The sequence below is a fragment of the Phodopus roborovskii genome, unplaced genomic scaffold (genome assembly GCF_943737965.1).
Source record: "Phodopus roborovskii unplaced genomic scaffold, PHOROB, whole genome shotgun sequence".
Taxonomy (NCBI): Eukaryota; Metazoa; Chordata; class Mammalia; order Rodentia; family Cricetidae; genus Phodopus; species Phodopus roborovskii.
The window spans coordinates 30,500,265-30,523,738 of record NW_026126517.1 but is presented as its reverse complement, the minus strand read 5'-3'; the positions used below and the strand labels follow the sequence as shown (position 1 = coordinate 30,523,738).

The 23,474-nt window shown below is 36.3% G+C and overlaps 1 protein-coding gene across 1 annotated transcript in view; it reads left to right on the top strand.

Annotated features, from left to right (window-relative positions):
• The window catches only part of Atm (ATM serine/threonine kinase), a 100,744-nt gene that overhangs the window by 68,098 nt on the left and 9,172 nt on the right, over positions 1–23,474 (top strand). The window contains exons 40-58 of the mRNA XM_051197473.1: positions 544–631; positions 2,341–2,429; positions 2,520–2,622; positions 3,340–3,488; positions 5,271–5,375; positions 6,500–6,619; positions 7,763–7,997; positions 8,675–8,842; positions 9,335–9,448; positions 10,210–10,424; positions 10,972–11,179; positions 12,146–12,259; positions 12,550–12,708; positions 13,294–13,432; positions 13,514–13,596; positions 14,960–15,100; positions 15,967–16,083; positions 18,384–18,533; positions 22,225–22,390. Of these exons, the coding sequence (XP_051053430.1) occupies positions 544–631; positions 2,341–2,429; positions 2,520–2,622; positions 3,340–3,488; positions 5,271–5,375; positions 6,500–6,619; positions 7,763–7,997; positions 8,675–8,842; positions 9,335–9,448; positions 10,210–10,424; positions 10,972–11,179; positions 12,146–12,259; positions 12,550–12,708; positions 13,294–13,432; positions 13,514–13,596; positions 14,960–15,100; positions 15,967–16,083; positions 18,384–18,533; positions 22,225–22,390 (2,663 nt within the window). The remainder of the gene's footprint in view (positions 1–543; positions 632–2,340; positions 2,430–2,519; positions 2,623–3,339; positions 3,489–5,270; positions 5,376–6,499; positions 6,620–7,762; positions 7,998–8,674; positions 8,843–9,334; positions 9,449–10,209; positions 10,425–10,971; positions 11,180–12,145; positions 12,260–12,549; positions 12,709–13,293; positions 13,433–13,513; positions 13,597–14,959; positions 15,101–15,966; positions 16,084–18,383; positions 18,534–22,224; positions 22,391–23,474) is intronic.

Here is a 23,474-nt window from a genome sequence, read left to right as displayed (position 1 = left end):
ATTAGGTCACCAAACTATTACACCCATATATTTAAATGCTTAATTTTAAAGGTAAGGTCTTAGATAGTGGATAAATCTGAGTTCCAGTCCCATCATTTATTATTTTTATAATCTTAGATTTCAGTGGATCCCACTTACTTTCATCAGCTTTCTTTTTTCAGTTTATTGGAGGTTAAATTGTGTTTTGTGGTCTTCCTATGTAATCTGCAATTGTCAAGTTGAACTTTAGATATGATATGACCACTGATAACTGATAGACTATTTAGAATCAACTTGGGAAACTTCTGCTCTATTATAACAGGCCTGTTTCTGTATAAATAAGTATGTTTGCAGTGTAACTTTGCCATTTATATAATATTGTTACTATATATAATTCTCAAATTTCTTTTCCATGCCAGTTCTAAATAATATTCTGTATTAAAGTATAAATGGCTCACTGTTCTTTTTGTAACCATAATTAGTTTCTTTCTGTTAAAATGTAGAATAAATATGTTCATAACCTCTTAGTATATTTTCATTAAGAGATATTCTTATGCTAAACAGAAGTCCAACATTTGAAGAAGGAAGTCAAGGTACAACTATATCTAGTTTGAGTGAAAAAAGTAAAGAAGAAACTGGAATAAGCTTACAGGTAAATATCAGATAACTCAGTAATGATTTTTATATATGTTGGATTTTTTATAGTGATGTAATTGATTTTAAAATTGAAGCTACTCTTTTGATTGAGCATCATTGTGTGTGTGTGTGTGTGTGTGTGTGTGTGTGTGTGTGTGTGTGTGTGTGTGTGTGTTTCTAATCTTGACCTGCCACTGGTTACATAAATAACTGACCTTTTCTGACTTTGAACTTCTTAAATGAAAGACTGAAGTAAAACCACAGGGTACATTTATACCACTTAGTTTTTGCCGTTGTGTTTCTTTCTATTTTCTTTATAGTATTTGTAAGTTACTAACTTTTGTTTATATGCATATGTCACAGAGAAGCAACTTCATGTGTCTGTTTCTAAATACTGTCTCAATGTACTTTATAGCACTGTTCAGCATTCTTGATTCTCTTTGGCCAGCTCATTACTCTGAAGTGGTAGTTTGAACCTCTCTGCTCTGATTAAACCTCTGAACTTCACTTTTTTCTAGTTATCTTTGCTTGCCATGACAAGACAACTTATAAAGTGTTTAATTTGGGGATTATGGTTTTAGAGGATTATAGTCCATAATGGCAGGGAGAGAAAGGCAGGAGACACATGATACATTTCCTCCATAAGGCTGCACCTCCTAGTCCTTCTCAAACCTTTCCAGCTGGGGACCAAGTATTCAAGCATGAGCCTATGAGGGGCATTCTTATTCAAACCACCATATAGGTAGGAATCCTCTAACATCCCACAGTCATACTAAAGTCTCCCCACTTGTGCTCTTGTCACAACCATCTCTCTTATTACAATAGAAAAACACTTTCCCTTTATCTCAGGTTGTTTATCTGTTTTCTCAGAAACTTTGATATGCTGTGCTCCGTCAAAACTGTATCATAAACATTTCAGAACTTTACTGTTTAAGACATTTCTGTTCTTGGAGATGGAAGGAGCTTTTCTCTTCCTATGTTCTCTTTAGGTGTCAGCCAGACTTTGTGATGATGTCTGTGTCTGCTCTCTCCATTTCTTTTCTTCATTCCATTAAAGTGGCACCTGCCTAATGTTTTCCATGAACTAGAAATTGCTAAGTCTGCATGTAATCTTTCATTTCTTTCTCTTTAATATTTAACATCACATGTGGCCATGTTGCATTCTTGCTTGTGTGTGTGGGTGGGGGTTCAGAAGTTGAAATCCGGTGTCCTTAGTCACTACCTTATTTTTTTTTTTTTTTTTTTTTTTTAAGACAAGCTGTCTTCTTAAACCTATAGATCACTGATTGTGCTAGACTAGCTAATCAAGAGTTCTAGAGATCTATTTGTCTGCCTCTTCAGAGCTACACAGATGTTTGTGGCTGCTCTGAGCTTTTTATGTGTGTGCTGGGGATCTGAACTTAGGTCTTTATGTTTTTGTGGTAAACTCTTTAGTGACTGAATGTCTCCTGAGCTCAGCCCTGTCTTGTGCTTACCATGTGACTCATTAGGTTAGTGTTTCTTTTTCTCTTAATAGTATATAGTTTCACCTTTCTGTGCTGATTTTTTTGAGTACCTTCTTAAACCAAACACTGCATGTTTTTAAATACTATATTTTACTTTTATAACACATAAGTTGTGAGTTATCAATTGATAATGATAAAATTGAAAGCTTATTAATTCATGGACTGATATTTTTTTTTTTTTCCTGTTTCAATTCTTTGTCTTTGATATTTCTGTTTTCAGGATCTTCTCTTAGAGATCTACAGAAGCATAGGAGAGCCAGACAGCCTGTATGGCTGTGGTGGAGGGAAAATGTTACAGCCCCTTACTAGGTAAATTGTACTTTGTAGGTAGCATTCAGCTTTTAGAAGGACTACAGGCATACAAAAACAAAAATATGTTTTTACCATCTTTTCCTATAGAATACGGACTTATGAACATGAAGCAATGTGGGGGAAAGCCTTAGTAACATACGACTTGGAGACCACAATCTCCTCCTCAACCCGCCAGTCAGGAATAATTCAGGTACATTTTTTTTCTGTATCTGCTCTGAAAAGCCATCGTCAGGGCAACTGCTGACATTATTTCGGCATTTCAGTGAAGTGTTTACACAGCCAGGTAAACTCCAGAGAGTGGACTGGAGTTTCTGCTTTTAGCCATTAGGCTAAAGTCTCAGGGTTACACAGGAAAGCTGGACGGTTCAGTATAGTTTTGTTCATAAAATATTTATTAAATAAGAGCAGAAGACATTTCTTGAAAGTGTACAGTATGCCAGGAGATACTCTTAGTGCTTCACATGGCATCTATAGTTTGCGTTAGAGCTGGTCCCAGAAACTTATTTCTATCACTGGTTAATATGTTGAGGTGTTTTTCCATCAAACATTAGTGTTCTCTGAGGAAATATGAGAAGCAGTATTTTAGAATTTTAGGTGATATTGTTGATTAAAACTTTTTAAGTTAATATTTGTTTGCTCCATCCCCCCCCCCAACCACTAATTTACTGATTCTCTACTGTAGGTCACACACAACCCTTTCACAGGGGCCACATATGAGATATCCTGCATATCAAATATTTATGTTAGGATTCATAACAGTAACAAAATCACAGTTGTGATGTAGCAACAAAAATAATTTTATGGTGTGGTCATCACAACATGAGGAACTATTAAAAGGATTATAGCATTAGGAAGGGTGAAAGCCTTTATGTTGATATTTGATTATTTTGTGGTAACTTTCTTTCAGGCCTTGCAGAATTTGGGGCTCTCCCATATTCTTTCCATCTATTTAAAAGGATTAGATCATGAAAATAGAGAGTGGTGTGCTGAACTGCAGGAACTTTATTATCAAGCAGCATGGAGAAATATGCAGTGGGACCTCTGCAGTTCGGCCAAGTAAGCAGAAAATTGACTTTCCAAAAAGTTAGCCTTTCCCTAGTTACGTCTTTGTCTGACCCTAAAACCATAATTTTTTTTAAAGATTGTTTTTATTTCATTTATGAATATCAAGGTATTCTTTTTCTATCTTACAGCTACTATGGGATACACATGTGCCTAAATAATCTAAATTCTCAAGGTAGCAATAAGTAATTAACACAACAAAGCTTAAATTTCATTCTCTAGGCCAGGCTGTGGTACCACACGCCTTTGAGCCCCGCACTTGGGAGGCAAAGACAGGTGGATCTCTGGCCAGCCAGGAGTGCGCAGGGAGGCAATGTCTTAAAAACAAATAGATAACCAGACAGAAAGAACTATTGCGAAACCAAGATGCCAAGAAGATGAAAGTTGTAACCTTTATATCAAATCACCGTTTTTTTTTTTTTTTAAGTGAAAACCTAAACACCTAGACTAGTAAAGGATTGATAGTTTTATAAAAGTTTTTAAAATAATAGAACACTAAAATTTAAGTCATTTTAGAGCCCGGTGGTAGTGGTGCTCATCTTTAATCTCAGCACTCAGTAGGCAGAGGCAGGCTGTGAGGTTGAGGCCAGGCTGGTCTACAAAGCGACACAGAGAAACCCTGTCTATTCCTTCCACCCTCCTGGAGACAGTTTCTTTGTGATGCCCTGGTATGGTATCCTGGAACTCACTCTGTAGACCATGCTGTCTTGGAACTCACAGAGATCCACCTGCCTATTACTCCTGAGTGCTGGAATTAAAGATGTGCACTTGGCTGTTCTCATATTTTCCAAGTATTTTATTGTTTAAACTGTTTCTGCCTGCTTTTGTAAACCTACATAGACAGTTCTCCTTGCTTGGTGTTTTGGCCACACAGGTCTGGTATAGTGTTATATAAAGGTAGAAGCCTGTTTCCCCCAGTTTTCATGTTTGTCGCATCTTCTTGTCATCCATTCTCTATTTTAATAATACCTTAGCCATGGTGGCAACACACACTCTATGAGTTTGAGGCCAGCCTGGTTTACAGAGTAAGTTCCAGGACAGGCTCTAAAGTTATACAGATAAAATCTGTATAACAGAAAAACCAATAAATAAGCAAATAAATAAATAAATAAATAAATAAATAAAATGATACCCTCACCTCAGAAGCCATTCTTGACACCCTTATGTCAGCTACTCTTTCCTGCTATTTGGCTGCCCTACATTCATTCTCTGCATGACTCTTGTGATGATCTAGTTAGTATTTGTCATATTTATCATCCAAAGCAGGACATAAGCCTCACAAGAGAAGGGACTTTATCTGACCCATTAATGGATCTTTTGCATCTAGAACTTGGTTCATAGTACCTGGAATATAGTAAATATTTGCTAAATAAAGAAATGGAAATCTAAGACCAAGAACCAGACAAAATTTCCTAGCTTTTTTGTTTTTATTTGAAGAATTGAAATCACCTATAAAGTTCTTTGCTTTTTGTTGCTTTGTTTTATTTCATTCATTTCATTTTTTTTTTTTATTTCGGGGCAGGATGACACCTTATAGCCCTGGCAGGTCTGAAACTACACCATGTGTAGACTAGACTGGTCTTTAACTCACAGATATCAGCCTACCTCTACCTCGCAATTAAAGGCATGTACCTTCACATCCAGCTTTTTGTAAATTTCTGCAGATTTTTATAAGAAATCTTAACTTCAGTTTTCAATTTTGTTCTTTTAATTAGTTATTTACATATGCATTTATTAGGATTTTCTGTTTTTAAATTTTTCTTTTTAATATCACAGCCAAGAATTGGAAGGAGCCAGTTACCATCAATCATTGTATAATGCTCTGCAATCTCTAAGAAGCAGTGAACTCTCCACGTTTTATGAAAGTCTCAGATATGCCAGGTATTATAAAAAGACAAGATTATTTTTATATTTAATGCTATGGCTGCTGTCCTCACAATGGGAGTAGTTTCAGTGTAAGTATTTGTATTGAAGGGATGAAGATGCGGTAGCTGTGATCAGGTGTTTCTTTTCCATTCTTTGTGCTCTCAAGAAAGACTTTTTTTCAGGACTTTACGTCAGCTCTTCACTCTGAGCTCTCAGGAAAATCATGATAATGTTCTCTTCCTGTACAAGTATCCTAAGAGTTTTCATTTTTTCCTCTCTAGTTACATGGCTTCACTCTCTTACCTTATAGCTCTACTTTATAAAATGATGATCAATAGGACTTTTAGGTTGCTTTGAGGCACATATAAGATAATATGATGTAGCAATTAGCTATAACAAGTTCAGATGAATTTTTTTAGCACTGACTGACATCATAAATCCTATATACATATGACAGAAATAATATTTGCTATCTTTAAAGTGATTGTATTGGGAATTCACAGAGTCTGAATCGACAATGAGGGAGTCTGCATAGGACTGACCTAGGTAGGCCCTCTGCATATATGGGACAGTTGTGTAACTCGGTCCTCTTGTGGGACTCTTGTGGAAGCAGAGGCTGTTTCTGATTCTTTTACTGGCTTTTGGGACTCTACTCCTCATACTGGGTCCCCTTGCCCAGCCTTTACACAAGGGTGGGTGCTTAGTGTTACTGCAACTTGATATGCTTTGTTTTGTTGATATCCATGGAAGACCTGCCCTTTTCTGGACAGAAATGGAGGAAGACTGGATTGGAAAGTTGGGGTGGGGGGGGAGGAAGGAAGGGAAATTGGTCAGGATGTAAAATGAATACTTTGCTGATCTCTTTCTATACATATTTAAAGTAATTTCAAAGGTGAAAAACAATAGCTGTGACAAAATTCAGTAGCAAATCAAGGGTAGACAGACATGGCAGAACTGGGCTTTAAATTTAGAGCGGTATGATCCCTAAGGCTAGTGTTGGTCACACTGCCGTTTAATCATTACTGTGGTTTGTGCATATTAAGTCTTGTTACGTCAGCAGCAAGCATATATTAAATGTGATTTGAACTTCTGTTTCTGAAAACTTGTTAGTTTCAGACTCTTATTTCTCTTACCCCCAGAGTGAAAGAAGTTGAAGAGTTGTGTAAGGGCAGCCTTGAATCTGTATATTCGCTGTATCCCACACTTAGTAGATTACAGGCACTTGGAGAACTGGAAACCATGGGGGAGCTTTTCTCAAGGTATGTGGTTCATGGGTTTTGATAGTCCTGAAGTGCATTGTGTTACAGTAGTAACACGTGATGGGCATGATTATTTGTTTTGTTAAGTGAGGAAAGGTTTATTTTGGTTCATTGTTTTCAGCCCATTATTAGCTGCTTCCATGTTGGCCTGGGTAAAACATTGTGCTAATGGCACACAACAGGAGGAAAGGGAGATATATATTATAAAATAAACTTGATATATGTCATCTGTGAAGCAGGAAGTGACCTCAGCATACTCAGTATCTAATGCACTGTGATAACATTTAAATTTATTAGTGTATATAATAAACACAGATTTTTCTCAGTTGAGAAATGTAATGCTAACAGGTATAACCTAAGAGTTGAAATCGAATGCTCTTCAGAATTGTCATTAATTTTAAAAGTATGTAGACTTTCCTATGCTTAAAATATTTTAGAACTGTTGCTCTGGGGTGATTTGTGGAAGAAGTAGAAGTTCAGTTTTTATGAACATGCACTATTGTTTTCTTCTCTGTTAAGCAACTAGAATGATTCCTCACATTTGTTTCATCACTCTCTTAGTCTGTATTCCTATAACTTTTTTTTCTCTGTCAACACATCTTGAGAGATAAGATAGTACTTCTTATTTTATGCATGTAAAAGCCGATTTTTTTCATATAAATGAACTGTATATATTCTGCATTTTCTGTTGCTTTAATGTTGTTAGCAGGTAGAATCTTTTTAAATGTCAGCTGTTTCTTCAGTGAACTGATTTTTTTTTTTTTTGACAGCTATGCATAGTGCCATTTGTAGGTAATTAATGAAGTTAGTTGATTTTCTTGTAGATATATCTTCCTTTGCTGTAAGGACTAGAGGAGTAGTCATGTCTTTATGATTACAGCATTCTCATTTCAGAAAAAAAAAAATCTATTCAAAAAGGCTGCCTTTTAAAAGAAAATCTTTTCAAGTGCCCATTTTCTGTCACCTTTCTATTGACTTCTAACTACATAGTATTTTTCATGTTCTAAATATTTAGGGCTATTTATAAGTTCTGATCTTGCTACTGCATGAGTTCCTTGTATAATATACAATGTCTTAAGTTTCAGGACCTGAGACCACTTTTCATTTCTCCTGCTCACATAAGTTATGTGATTTGACTTTCAGGTCAGTCGCAGATAGAGACTGCTCTGAAGTATACTTGAAGTGGCAGAAACACTCCCAACTTCTGAAGGACAGTGACTTTAGTTTTCAGGAGCCGCTCATGGCTCTACGCACAATCATTCTGGAGATCCTTGTTCAAAAGGAAATGGAGAACTGCCAAGGAGGATGCTCTAAGGACATGCTCACCAAACACCTTGTAGAATTCTCTATTCTAGCCCGAACCTTCAAGAACACCCAGGTAAAAAGCTTGCAAAATTATGTCATCTCACTTCCTGGCTTTTTTATTATTCAGATACCAGAAAGTATCTGTGAAGAAGAAATGTCATTGAAAACTAGAAATCACTACTGGGTATAAAATTATTTAAGATTTCATGTTGAGACAGGTTTGTGCACAGACCTATTATAATCACAGATTCAGAGACTACCTGGGCAAGAGAGTGAGTTCAAGGTCAACTCAAACAACCTAGTGGGACTTGTCTTAAATACATAAAAAGGTGCTAGGACTATAGTTGTGTGATATCATGATTGTTTGCCTAGCATGTGAAATCAAAGCCCAGTACTGAGGGAAAACAAAAACAAAACTTACATATTGAAATTAGACAAAAAACCTGAATTTAAACTTTGGCAAGGCAGTTACTTTTTGTCAGCCCCAATTCCTGGTTATAAAATGAGAAGATACCCAACTTATTATAAGGTAAAAGGTAACAAAACAATGCTTTCACTTACTTATACGTGCATGTATAAGTAAGCTGTGCTTTGGGGAGGTATTTTTGGTCTGCAGGTTGGTAAGTAAGCAGAGAGCTAATTAAGATAGTTCTTGACAAATAGTGAAGTTCTTGATGAGTAGGAGTTCCTGCTTTGGTTTTCAATCTTAGTGATAATAGTGTCTTTTTCCATATGCTATTTTTATTGCAGCTCCCTGAAAGAGCGATATTTAAAATTAAACAATATAATTCAGCTACTTGTGGAGTCTCTGAGTGGCATTTGGAAGAAGCACAAGTGTTCTGGGCAAAAAAGGAGCAGAGTCTTGCCCTGAATATTCTCAAGCAAATGATCAAGAAGTTGGACTCCAGCTTTAAAGAGGTGTGTGCTTGCTGTAGGTGGCTGGGTTAGTGTTTTAATGTTACTGAAAAGCATTTCTGTGCTTCAGAATATGATTAAGGTTTTGAAATTACTGACCCATGAGCAAGACATTACGAAAAGAAATTTAGAAAATTTTCAGATATGAAACTTGGAAATTTTTTCATATTTCAAACAAATCTATCCATCTATTTTGTAGTAGGTAATAATAATCTACCTTGTTCTTAGGATTTCTGTGAATATTATGAGTTAATAAATATATAAAGCTGTTGGAAGGTTCCTGGCTTATTTGAGGTCTCAGTAAATATGAGTTGTTCCGATGATGATAATGTTAGATCAATGTGGTTATTTCATGAACTTGTATACTTACTATTGAATAGCCATGTGCTAAAAACATTAAGAAAAAATATTTCTGATTGCTTTTTACCCACATGGAGGACATTTTTGTAATCTTGAAAAGGAATTACATTTTAAGAATTTTTTTTCTTAATACAGAATGATGCAGGTCTCAAGGTCATATATGCAGAATGTCTGAGGGTGTGTGGCAACTGGTTGGCGGAAACTTGCTTAGAAAATCCCGCAGTCATCATGCAGACCTACCTAGAAAAGGTAGGTTGTTGGTGCAGCTCTGAAGGTTGTTGTTTAGCATAATACACTTGATTCTTTTATGAAGACCACATATATCTCAAAAGCAAATGTAAATGTGGTTTCATTCTTTCAGCTCCTGCTGGGCTCTGTAATGGTTAGATTAGAATGAAGGAACAGCTTTGAATACATGTATGTCTTCCAACTATGCTTTAGACCTACCCCTAGCTACTCTTTCAGGAAGTTATTTCTGGCTATTGTACAAAATATCCTATTACGGAACATACAAGCCATCATTGCTGTTTGTGTGTACTCTACCCACCCACAGTAAGAGTTGGGATTTCACCTCTCTAGTCTCCCTTGACCTTACTATTTCTTCTCTCTCTCTCTCTCTCTCTCTCTTTTTTTTTTTTTTTTTTTGTCCTTCCTTGTCACTAATTTGGGAAATAATTATTTCATTCAGTAAGTTATTTTTTTCATGTTTTATTTTTTTCATTATACAGGTATTTATCCTGTTTGCTAAGCATTACCATATTTTATTTCATAGCTTTTTTATAGATGGGATTGTTTCCTTGGGGGAAAAAAGTAAGATGTGATTGTCATTGATACTAAAGAGCTTTTCATTTCTGCACACTTCATTGCATCTGTTAGCTGATAAAGGTTCCATGCCATCAAGTTTCATACTTACATATATATACATGAGTGAATTATCCTGATCCAAGTGATTCTTTTAACTATGTTTGACATTTGTAAATATTGTCTAAGTGGTTTGTATGTTGTTAAAGGCGGTGAAAGTTGCTGGAAGTTATGATGGCAAAAGCGGTGAGCTCAGAAATGGACAGATGAAGGCATTTCTCTCATTAGCACGGTTCTCCGATACTCAGTACCAGAGAATTGAAAACTACATGAAATCATCAGAATTTGAAAACAAGCAAGCTCTCTTAAAAAGAGCCAAAGAAGAAGTGGGCCTTCTAAGGGAACATAAAATTCAGACTAACAGGTAACTGTATGTCTATAAGCAGTGGTTTTATGCTCAGCTAAGGAAGAGTTTGCATGAGATGTGGGACTTGAACTTCTCATCTGAGTTACAGTTTTGAACACTTAAATTGGCTTTTTAAAATAGGCTTTCTCAGTGGTTAATCACAACTTCAGTCTTCAGTACAATGTCAAATGTTCTCTGAAGAACTGATGTCTTGGTCTAGCTCTTGGCAGAGTACATGGGTGTTAATTGTTTGGTTTTACTAGGTACTGAAATTAAGTACAGAAAACTTGGCTTCCTTTGTATTGTGAAGTTCCTTTAAGTCTGCGTTGGGTTTTTGTATGTTTGCAGTAAGCACAGAATTAACTATAGAGTCCACTCTGTCCTTGGGTATATGGAAGACCTATTAGTTGCAGTTGTGATAATTTAGTTCATTTTATTATCCTTAGAATTTTGTTCTTTTCTTGGAGTAAATACCTGTTTTTCATTTATGCTGTATATTATGTATGATTTTACAGTCATTATGTAAAGTTTTGTGACTTTTATCTGTGAATTTATCTAATGCAAGATACACAGTAAAGGTTCAGAGAGAACTGGAGCTAGATGAATGTGCTCTGCGTGCATTGAAAGAGGACCGTAAACGCTTCCTGTGTAAAGCAGTTGAGAACTACATCAACTGCTTGCTAAGTGGAGAAGACCATGATATGTGGGTTTTCCGGCTTTGCTCCCTCTGGCTTGAAAATTCTGGAGTTCCTGAAGTCAATGGAATGATGAAGGCAAGTCTTAACCCAACCCAGCATTTGAGCATCTGCTTTAAAAACTGAGGCATAAGCCCCTTCCATAGTTGGTTTTGTATGTCTCTGTGTTTCCCTAGCAGTGGTTTTGGTGCTCCATGAATAAGTATGAGCACTAAATGATGCATGTTTGCGTGGAGGTGAGAGAATTTATGTTGGTGTTTTATCTTTGCAGATAGTATATGGGAGTGCCTAGGAAAAAAACAATGAAAGATAATGTGATCCTAAGCAAAAATTTTCCTTTTGAATTATGTTTTGGAGGGATTCCCCCCCACACACACTCAAAAAAACACTTCCTAACATACAGGAGTACATTCAAAGTTTTTATCGGAAAAAAAATCTTAAGATAGGGTCATAAAATAAATATATATTGTCAATAAGTTTGAAGGTAAATGTTTCTCTGGAATTGAAAAGAATGGTAAAACTCAGGGTTAGCAGAATCAGTCTTTTCTGCTGTGTATATTAAACTTCATTATTTCCAGCATGTGGGGAAAATAACTTGCATTTTGCTACTCACTGAATTCTTGGGAATTGAAACCATAGTAGGTCTACATTTGTTCTCTTAGTCACTATAATGTATGCAGTTATTAGTATTACAGCTCTGGATGCAACTTAATTTAGGGCTAAGTTTTTTTTTTTTTTTTTTTTTTTTTTTTTAACATGTCGATTCCAGTTCCCTCTTCCTCTCTCCTTCCCTCCCTCCTTCCCTCTCTCTTTCCCTTCCTTTCCCCCTCCCACCATTATTGCCACTAAATCAAGGCTTGCTAGGCTTCCCATTTGAAGGACTTTGAGACAGGCCAAGAGACAAGGGAAATTATATAGTTAGTGGAGTTTTGATGGCCACTAGCTTATGCTAGTGGAAGAGCCTTATTTTAGTGTCATCATTTTGGCTTAGATGTGAGGTTATGTTACACATTTCTGAATTTTGCATTTTTTTTTTAATGTCAGAGAGATGGAATGAAGATTTCATCATATAAATTTTTACCTCTCATGTATCAATTGGCTGCCAGAATGGGGACCAAAATGATGGGAGGCCTAGGATTTCATGAAGTCCTCAATAATGTAAGTAGATCTGAAGTCAAAATGTAATAATCTCTTTTCATTCATATTACTGAATACCATATAAAGGAAAATGAGAAATCAGAACATAAAATTGTTTTCTTTTATTACAGATAAATTTGTTTCTTACTTCTGATGTTCCTCTTTAGTTCTCTCTCACACAGACACATTCCATACACTACTTACTGCAAACTAATGATATAACTTGAATTTAGATGTGGAGCAAAATGAAAAAATATATTTAGATTTTTTTTTCTATTATGTAAAACTAATAGTTATAAATTTTCTGATAGCTGATCTCTAGGATTTCAATCGACCACCCCCATCATACTCTGTTCATTATACTGGCCTTAGCAAATGCGAACAAAGATGAACTTTTGAGCAAACCAGAGGCAACAAGAAGAAGTAGAATAACCAAAACTGCACCCAAAGAAAGCTCCCAGCTTGATGAGGTATTCATAGTGAATATAACTGCACTTTGTCGTGGTCATCCTTCCCAGAATATTCCTTTCTTAATTCTCAGAGGTTTTAGGAATGTGTAATTCTGGTGGTATTTAAATTCTAAATCCTTCATTATGATGCCACCCAAAATGGTTAACAATTCCTGAACATTTCCCAGAGCATAAATATTGGCTTGGTTTTGTCTTCTTGTAGCAATGGACAAAGAAAAAACAGATTTTTAAAATAGATTTATTTTTAAAATGTGTGAGTGTATGCGTGTGTGTATCTGGTGTTCACAGATGCCAGAAGAAGTTTTTGGATTCCCTAGACCTAGAATTGCTATGTGGGTGCTGGGAACTGAACCCAGCAGTAAGCTCTCTTAACCATCAAACCATCTCTCCAGCTCAGAAAAACAGATTTTTTGAAAAGCACCCAAGTCATTAACCTTTAGTGTATATTTCATTCACAGTATTCGAGTTTTGTTTGTATCTGAGGAATTATAGTTCTTCCTGGATATAAATTCTCTTTGTATTACTCCAAGAAGCTTAAATGTTCAGTGATTCTTTTTCTTTCTTTGTTCTTATTGTTGATGATAGGATCGAACAGAAGCTGCAACCAAAATAATCCATACTATCAGAAGGGAGAGATGTAAGATGGTGAAGGACATGGAGGCTCTCTGTGATGCCTACATTATATTGGCAAACTTGGATGCCTCTCAGTGGAGGAATCAGAGAAGTATGTTTGAAAGTGTTGTTTTCTTCAGTGATATTCCTCAGGTTACTCTTTTCACTAAAATGTCTTTATTTATAAATATAGAAGGCATCGATATTCCAGCAAATCAGCCAATCACTAAACTGAAGAACTTAGAAGATGTTGTTGTTCCCACTATGGAAATTAAGGTAATTTACCAGTAACTCTTGATTTTTAATAAAGCTAAATTGCACATTAGTAGATTAAATTATTTGTAGACCTCCTTTTTATGTTGTCCAAATGGCTAATTGCAATTCCATGTGTTTCCAGCTAGAGATTGTCTGTCTGCATTAGACTTCCTTTCCCCAAACCTTAAAATAGTCACAAGCTTCTGAGAATTCCACTTGTTTTACTGTTTAATTTTAGCACTAGGGACTCAACCTAGTATATGCTGGGCAAGACTTTTTGTACCTTTAGTTTTGCAACAGGGTCTCTCAGTGAATTGACCTTGAGCCTGCTCAGTAATTTAAGCAAGCCTGGGACTTTAGGCATGTGGCCCATTTATTTTGCTTCACTTTATTTTCTTATTCATTTTGTGCATTCACGCATGTATGTGAAGGTATGGTGCCCATGGTAGCCAAGCACTTCATCCCTAAACTATACTTGAGTCTCTTGGGGTTTGCAATGTGCACAACACTACTCTTCCCAATTTGTTGTGGTTATTTTGGGGTTTTTTTGTTTTTGTTTTTGTTTTGTTTTTTTTAATAATTCAGTGTACAGTGGAAGTATTAGTTGTGACATATTATATTATTTAATAAAACAACAGCTAGTACAGTACTTTTAAGTTGCTGTGTGTACATACTGAATTCAGCTGTTCACAGTGATCTTTTATTACTAGAAGTACCATGTGGGCAGGATGCATGTAAGGTTACCATTTTAGAAACTGGTATGTTAAGTATATGATACATCTTTCATTCCAGTTTGTACATTAAAATTAGTATCTTTTGTTAGTGAGTTTAACCTGTTCTGTCTATGGGTTAGCAGATTTAGGCTATGTTGTTTAACTGAATATTTTTCACTTTTCAGAATTAATCATATTCTTGTGAATTAAATAATTTCCTAGGTGATTTGATATATGTGACAACTAAGTTCTGATTTTTCAGAAGTTTTTTTACAGTACCGTTCTGATAGACTGGAAATGCTGAAGTTTTATTAAAAGGTGTTTAAAAAAGTAAACTAAATAATATATAATTTTAAAAATCTGGGTTGGCAAGATGGCTAACCATGTAAAGACACTTGTTGCCAAGCCTGTAAACCAAAGCTCAACCCTAGAACTGACATGGCAACACACACATATATGTTATGCTCACCCAAATGTATATTCACACACAAAGTAAGCAAATGAAATAAAAAACCTATCAAGGTCATTTATTCTAACTTTAGACTAAGTAAGTTAGAGATCCAGTTTTTAAAAAACAATATGTTCTCATTTTTCTGCTTACCATCTATAATTTGGTGTTCTTCAGTGTTCATTGTTTATCTGTACTATAATAATTACTTATCATTTATTAGGTTGATCCCACAGGAGAGTATGAAAATCTGGTGACTATAAAATCATTTAAAACAGAATTTCGCTTAGCAGGAGGTTTAAATTTACCAAAAATAATAGATTGTGTGGGTTCTGACGGCAAGGAAAGGAGACAACTTGTCAAGGTGAGACTTCCTGTTTCTGGTATAGTCCTTTGGGGGTTAATTAGTAGATGTTTGCTTCTTCCTCATTTGGCTGTCTGGACCTAGCTTGATCCTGAATAATGACAGGCAGGAAACATTTGTGAAGTAGACATACAGTGTGCTAGAACCAAACTGATTTTTTATCGGCTTTCTTTGAAAGACCATCAGAGAAAGTCACTTTTCTACTATTGTGGATTAAAACCAAGGTCTTGCTCATGCTCAGCAATTCTCTACTTGTGAATTACGTTCCAGCTCTCTTTAAGGTTTTATTTGAAATGGGTCTTCCCAAGCTGACTGGGCAAGACTTGACTTTGAGACCCCTGAGCTTCTGGAATTATAGGTCTGTACTACTGGGCTTAGCAGGCTCTTCTACAGTTGATTCAAGGGAAAGAATGTTATCAGGGTGTACACACACAATGAGCTTGCTTTGAAAAAAAATTAGAACAGATTTAAGGCCCTTGCTTAATATACTGGGCCTGATACTGTGCCATGTGTTCTTGTACTGGAAAGTAACAACATTCCTTGCTTTGTTCTACTTGTGTAGGTGCTTTTGGGGTCTTACTGAAGATAGAAGAGAGATGAAATATTACTTTATGTGGGTATTTTGTACTGTGCCTTCAGATGAGAGAGTTCAGTTAGGAGAAACTTAGTCTTTTGTTTTAGTCTGCTTCCCAGTTTCATAGTTTTTTTCTAAAGGCAAGAATGAAGGTAGGTATTAATTATTCAAGAGATGCTGAAGGGGAGCATAGCTCAGATTGACTTCTGGATGCCTTGTACTGCCTGTTCTTAGATGCCTATGTGCTTATAGTAAAGTAAACTATACTTGTTTATGTCTGATTTTTCTGAAGGGCCGTGATGACCTGAGGCAAGATGCTGTCATGCAGCAGGTTTTCCAGATGTGCAATACACTACTGCAGAGAAACACTGAGACTAGAAAGAGGAAACTGACTATCTGCACATACAAGGTAACTGACTTACTGGCTTCTATTCTGGGGCCAAGAAAAGCCCAGTAGTACAGACCTATAATTCCAAGGATGAACAGATGTTTTTTGTGAAGGAACAAACAGTGAATATTTTAGACTTTGAAAGCCACTTAGGTCTCTTGCATTTTAAATCGGTAAAGCCATTCTTTGCATGTGTGCTGTATAGAAATAGACCAATGCGCCATAGATTGCCACTCTCTGGTTGGACAATACAATTTTCATTTTAATATCTTCCTGCCTCATCTGCTCTCAGAGTTAAGCTCAGACACCTTATTTTATTTTATGGAAATTTAATTTGTGGGGCTGGGGAGGTATCTCAGTGGGTAAAGTGCTTGCTTGCCTTGCAAGCATGAAGACCTAAGTTTGGACAGGGAATTTAAGCTTGTCAGCAGAAAAAAAATAGTAAAGAACAGAATTCATAAGGGAAAAAGTGAGTGGTCAGTAAACCTATGATATTCTGTTAGTCATCTGAAAAATGCAGACTAAAACCACAGTGTGCTACAATTAACATGAAAGTAGCAAATGTAAAAGTCAGACAAATGTGTGGGAAAAATTCAGTAACCGCTTTCCTGGCAAGTCTATAAGTTACAATAGTCACCTTGGATAGTTAACTTCATTAAGTAAGTTAAAGATAGTACATTCCCTGTTATGTATTCACCAGTGGATTATCACTGCAGAGAAAATTGTGGGTGGTCTCCACAAACACTGTAGTCAGCAAGAAGTCTGGATCAACACGACTCAGTAGCCAGTGTTGGTCAAATTTCAAGAGTCTGACACTCAGTAGTTTATTTTAAGCATTTTTTTAAGCAAAGCGTTATTTGGCAAAAGTTTCCCAGTGATGATTAACTCAAACCCATGTGCACAATAAAGCCATGTCTACATCGAGAATCTTGTAAAATAAGAGTGACATAAAGATAGATTCTATATATATTAACTGAGAAAGTAGACTTGCAGTAAACAATGCTCATGATTAGGGTCTGGAGAAGCTGGTTTGTCTTGGCCATACAGATAACAGAGTTCACCAGCTATCAACTACCTTTGCTCTCAGGCTTCTGAGCAGAAAGCAAGTCATACATGTCTCCCTTTGAAGAGACAAAAGTTTTCCTAGTTCTTATCTGTGAGCACAAGGACCTACATGCCTCCTTCAAAAAGTAAAAACAATACCAACCAATACAAATGTTGAAATGCAAACTGGATAACTGGACATGTATGTATGTATGTATCATAAAGTTATAAAATTAATGACAGTTAAGTATATTAACAAAGCCAAACTTGAGAATGTCAAGTAAGAAAAAGAAAATTGTAGAAGCTGACACATATCTTTTATTTAAAATTTGTAGCTATCTTGTCCTCTGACCTCCACTTGCATACTTGGCACTCATGCCCCCAGTAATAATTAATTTGTAAATAAAATTTGTATTTACACATAGATAGCTTTGAAAATAAAGTAACAAAAATACATGAGAATGGAAAAGCAGTAGCAAGCAAACATTGTGATTGTGGGAGGAGGCGAGACTGAACACAGCAAGAGACACAAAATAGCTTCCCCTCTTTCCCTGCAGATTGGACAAACTCTTAGATTTTTGAAGCTCTTTAATGTATAAAATAGTATTAGTTCCTCATTATTTTTACATTTGGATGTTTATAAAATATGGTTTTAAAAACAACTGTCTCAGTAAAAAGTTCTCATTTTTGTTTGGAAGTATTTTTCTCTTCTTGAAATTAATGCTATAAACAAAAATACATGTAATTAAATGTGAAAGTATGTTAAAAATTGAGACCACAGTCACAAGTAATTATTTTCCTAGGTGAAATGTCCTAAGTCTCATGGGTAGCAAAAGTGTAAGAAAGTAGCAGATGCAATGGTGCACACCTATAATCCCAGCTACTCCAGAGAATGAGGCAGGAGCATCCCAAGTTCAAGGATCCTAGGCTACAAAGCATAATGAAAGCATTCACTGCTAAATGAACAAATTAATTGTGGATCAATCACACATAGCACCTGTAATACAGATAATGTGATACATCTGAGTATCATTAACATGATGATCTCTTAGAGAATTGTGGGAACTGAGAGATGGGTGACTTCTCTTAAGTCTAAGCAGAAGCTAGAAAGATGTTAGTTTCTGAGCCTAGTTTTTTCCTGCTTTCCTCCCAGGAGCTTCATCTCTTGTAGGCAGATATTGGTAAATCCTGGAAATGCTTTGCACTGCTGAAGATGAATGGTCATCCACAGTTCTTTAATATCTTTCTATAATCAAAGGTATTTGATTTCACCTCAGGTGGTTCCCCTTTCTCAGCGAAGCGGTGTTCTTGAATGGTGCACAGGAACCATCCCTATTGGTGAATATCTTGTCAACAATGAAGAAGGTGCTCATAAAAGATACAGGCCAAATGATTTCAGTGCCTATCAGTGCCAGAAGAAAATGATGGTGAGTTGCAAGGTTGTTTAGTAGCTTATAAAGCTACCAAATATTATAAAATACAAAACATAATTGTTGAAGATAGTAGTTTACAATATGTAAACTTACCAAGATGAATGAATGACACAGGAAGGTCTTTACACAATATGAAGTGCCAACCCTGTCATCTTAGAAATGTAAACATTGTCCAGTTTATATTAGTTTGCTTCCAATTTGTGATAAGTCGATTCTTAATAAAACAAAATACCAATTTAAAAAGAGAAAGACGTTAAGCCATTTTTATATGAAACAACTTTCTGAAATAATTTCCATGCTATTGGCTGTCTGTTTTAACATTTACTTGCTGTTTTAGCAGCATTTATTTAATGCCTCCTGTCAACCAGGCACCAAGCTGAGACTTCACAAATTTGACATTCATCATTCTTATCCCTACATTAAAGTGATATGTTTAGGGACTATAATTTGCCCATGGTCAGTGACTTATCACATAGTAGAGCTTTGAACCTTGCTGTCCAAGGTACATCATTTGTTTTTTGGTTTTAGTGTTTTGATTTTTTTTTCCCAGAAAATTCATTTTGATTTCTGTCACATGGTTTTTGTTGTTAGCTTGTTTTAAACTTTGTGTATGTGGTGTGTACCTGTGTATATGTGTGTTTGTGTAGCTGTGTGGTGTGTATATGCGGGCACTCATGTCATGGTACAAATTTGAATGTCACAGGACAACTCTATAGTGTCAGTTTTCCTTGTACCTGTATGTGGAAACCAGAGATTGCACTCAGGTTGCCAGGCTTGCATGGCAAGCTCCGTTATCTGCTGAGCCACCTCACTGAACCCTAAAAGTTTTCTTTCTTTCTTTTTTTTTTTTTTTTTTAAATATGCAGTCAGCATTTGATGGGAGTCTGTTCAGGGTATCTAAGGTAAAGGATGGGCTTCAAAGAGGAAGTGCTTATTGTACCTAGTGGAGAGGAGTGGAGAGAATTAGATTTTTGAAAGGCTTCCTGAGTGAGAACGTATCTGAACTTTGAACCAAGCTTTTTAAATAAGTAGGTTTTCCACATAGAAGCATACAAGCAACAGGGAGGAGGCATAACATCATAGGTATAGACATCAGGCTTGGGTTTTGAGAAGGGTACATGAGGCTGGAGTAGTAATTGATCCTAAAATTGGAGGATTGCTGCAAAATGTTTCTATCCTGTAGGTGAAAAGGGTCCTTGTGAAGAGAATAGGATATCAGGTTTGCTTTTGGGGGCAGTGGGGAGGGGGAATATTGAGGTTGGGTCCTCTAGTCCTGGCTATCCTCGAGGTCTTGATGTAAACCAGGCTGCCCTTATACCCACAGAGATCTGCTGCTTCCACCTTCTGAGTGCTGGGAGTAAAAGCATGTGCCACCACGCACAGCTACAGTTTATATTTTAGAAAGATAATTCTGACAGTAATGTATGTTGTCGTTTTGAGAAAACAGATTAGAAATATAATTTGAACTAAATAAGACTAATTAATGGTACAAATGGATAATCATGGGTAGGTAGATAAATTAAGGAGGCAAAGCTGATAGAGTTTGATTGATTGGAAGTACTATCACACTGTTAGAGAAAGAGGTGGGGAAACGCTGCTGCAAGCGAGGTCTTTCTGAACGAGACTTTAGTCACTCAGAAATGAGGCCCACAGTCAACAAATGGTGTCACATGAAGTTACAAAGCATCTGTCCAGCAAAAGAATGAGTTAGTTAATCAAACAAAAAGGCAGCTTCCAGAATGGAGAAAAGTCTTTGCCAACTATACATTTGTCTGATTAATATCTAAAATAAACAAAGAACATTAAGAAAAAAAAAGAAACAAAAAAAATGACCATTGGGCTAATGAAATGGACAGTTCATAAAATCTGAATAAACATGTGAATAAGTGTTCTGCTTCACTAGCTATTGGAGAAAAGCAAATCAAAGCCACATTGAGATGCTCTCCTACTCAAGTCAGATTGATAGTCATTAAGGACAAGGAACCTGGAGAGATGACTCAGCATGTACAAAGGTTCCTACTGCTACATCTGACCACCTGAGTTCAGATCCCAGGACCCACATGGTGGAAGGAGAGCACCGACTCAACTCCACAGGCTATGCTCTGACTAACACATGTGCATCATGGTACCTGCATTCCCATCCCCACCAACCACCACATATGCACACAGTAAATAAAAATGTAATAAGATGGAGCTGGAGAGATGGTTTCAAAGTTAAGAGCAGTTAATACTATCTCAGAGGGCCTGGGTTCAAGTCTCAGCACACACATGGTAGTTTACAACTATCCTCAACCCCATTCCAGGGTATCCAACAAGCACCCATATGGTGTACATACATGTGTATAGGTAAAATATCCATACATATAAAGTAAAATTAAAAATAAATTTAGGTATTAAACAATAACAGATGTTAGCACAGATGCCCTTATACTGCTAGTGCAGTCATGGAAGTTAATGTGAGGTTTCTCAAAAACCTAAAAATGTATCTACCCTATGACCCAACTACACTGTTCTTGTGTCTGAAGGACGTCCAGGGATTCACAGTATCTAAATTCTAGATCCACTCTAGGTGTCCAGCAACAGAAGTGGATAAAGAAAATAGAAATATTTAAGGCTTAAAGGAGAATAAAGTTATGTTGTTTGAGCTGGACAAAACAGCCCTACAGACTACAGCTAGGATATCTGAATCTTCTTCGAATCCCCCAAGACAGCGCCCCTTACCAGCAGGAAGTAGTTTGGAAAGAACGACGCCCAAATTCCCAAATATTGTGTATAAATGTTTGTTTTCATTTAATTGGACTTTGTTATATAAAATTAAATAAAAAAAAAGTTATGTTGTTTGCAGGAAAATGGATGCAACTGGAGGCAATAATACTAAGTTTATTAAACCAGGCTCAGACAGATGTATGAGTTTTCAAATTTGTGGTTCCTAAATTTTTTTTAAAAAAATCATATACGTATATATAAAATGAAGGAAAACAGAAGTGAAATTGTTGAGGGATACAAAGGATTCAAAGGGGTGGGTATTGGGTGAGCAGGAACAGTGTGGGGGGAATATGCTCAATATACAATATACACCTAGATGAAATTCTATTAAAAAATAAACAACAAAAAAGTGTAGAGAAAGATATGTTCTTCCCAGTTTTCTGGATAGTGAGACAAGCAGTGTGTTTGTGTTTGGAAGGGTAGTGAGGGTGTTGTGTGGGAAATGAAGTGGCATATCACTCAAGTTAACTAGTTAACATCACTCAAGTTAGGATGCCATCGTCAAATGGATGCGCACTGAGCCCACTAAAGTCGATAAACTTTGCTTTGGGAGCATATGCCACAGAGAGGTTTCAGGACAGAAGTCTGACGTCTCCATCCTGTCACAAAGCATGCTGTGACATCACCTACGTTTATTGGGAGCTGCCTCTGGAATCTCTGTGTCACTCCACCTATTTTACAAGACCCTTCAAATTAGAAAATAGTTAAAAAGCAGTCAAGGGATAGGCTCCTAATAGGATCATCACTTGAATTAAAGGCTTTCCTGACCAAATTGCTAACCTCTTGTGGGTAGAATGTCTTGCTTCTCTTTTTATTGCCCTATAATCTATATTAGCTATTTCATCTAGAAGCATTGTGGATATTAGTTGAATGACATGAGCATAATACTAAGAAAATGTTATATATGTTCTGTTTAAAGGAAGTGCAAAAGAAGTCTTTTGAAGAGAAATATGATACCTTCATGACTATTTGCCAAAACTTTGAACCAGTTTTCCGTTACTTCTGCATGGAAAAATTCTTGGACCCAGCTGTTTGGTTTGAGAAACGATTGGCATATACGCGTAGTGTAGCCACGTCTTCTATTGGTAATCCTGTGTATCTTACATATTAATACATAACTACATTCTGGCTTATAAGAGGATGGTAGTGGTAATGGTAGTTGTTGCTCAAATTGTCCTCACAATTAGATCATTGTGTTTGTTTATGCTGATTGTTAGCTCAAAACCATCTTTATAGAAGAGAATTCTATTCTGAGAAAAATAAAACCAGTATTGTTTTTATTTTTTGATTTTTGAGACAGGGTTACTCTGTAGGTTTTGGAGCCTGTCCTGGAGCTCTCTTTGAAGACCAGGCTGGCCTCGAACTCAGAGATCCGACTGCCTCTGCCTCTCGAGCACTGAGATTAAAGGTGTGCGCCACCACCACCCAGCTTTTTCTTTGGTTTTTGTTTTGGTTTTTAATATAGTGGGTGTGGTTTATTTTTTCTTCCTTTAATATAGGTTCTTGGAGATTTTCTTTGGAAAATAAAACCTTTGATATTATCCTTTGGCTTTCTTTCATTATTGTTTTTCTGTACATTGCTTAATAGAATTACAGAGCAGAAATTGTGATACATAGTTAAATACTTGCTATACAATGTATGTTTTGACATTTTAACTTTTTATGAGAGTGAAATAAAGTTAGATAAATGTGTTAAAATTCTAGAGCATGAGAGCTAATAGAAGTGTAGGAACCGTCTCATGTTAATTTCTTCAACTTTTGTACTGTACTTGTGATAGGACGTGTATGCTTAAGCATACTTGTGAGAATCTCTTCAGCCTTGGATTAAAGTGGTTTGGTTTATAAACAAGAAAGCAAGCTCAGTTAACAATAGGGCCAGCCATGCAGGGGACATCCTTAGTCCCTACCCAGTGATTTTTCTGTAACACTGCATGATGTCTCTAATCAGGTTAAAGGTGTTTTAAGGTGTGCCGTTGTCTGTCTTAAAAATAGAATTGGAGTTATGCTTAGTATAAGCACCTGATGAGATAAAGTAGCAATCAGTTTCTGGTCAGCATAATTCATCAGGCAGCGGAAAGTTTCACTGCTGATTGATGAAGTTGCCAATCACTGTATCTCTCATTTTGTAAGAACACTTAATAAAAATTTTGAGTGTTTTATGTTGGCCCA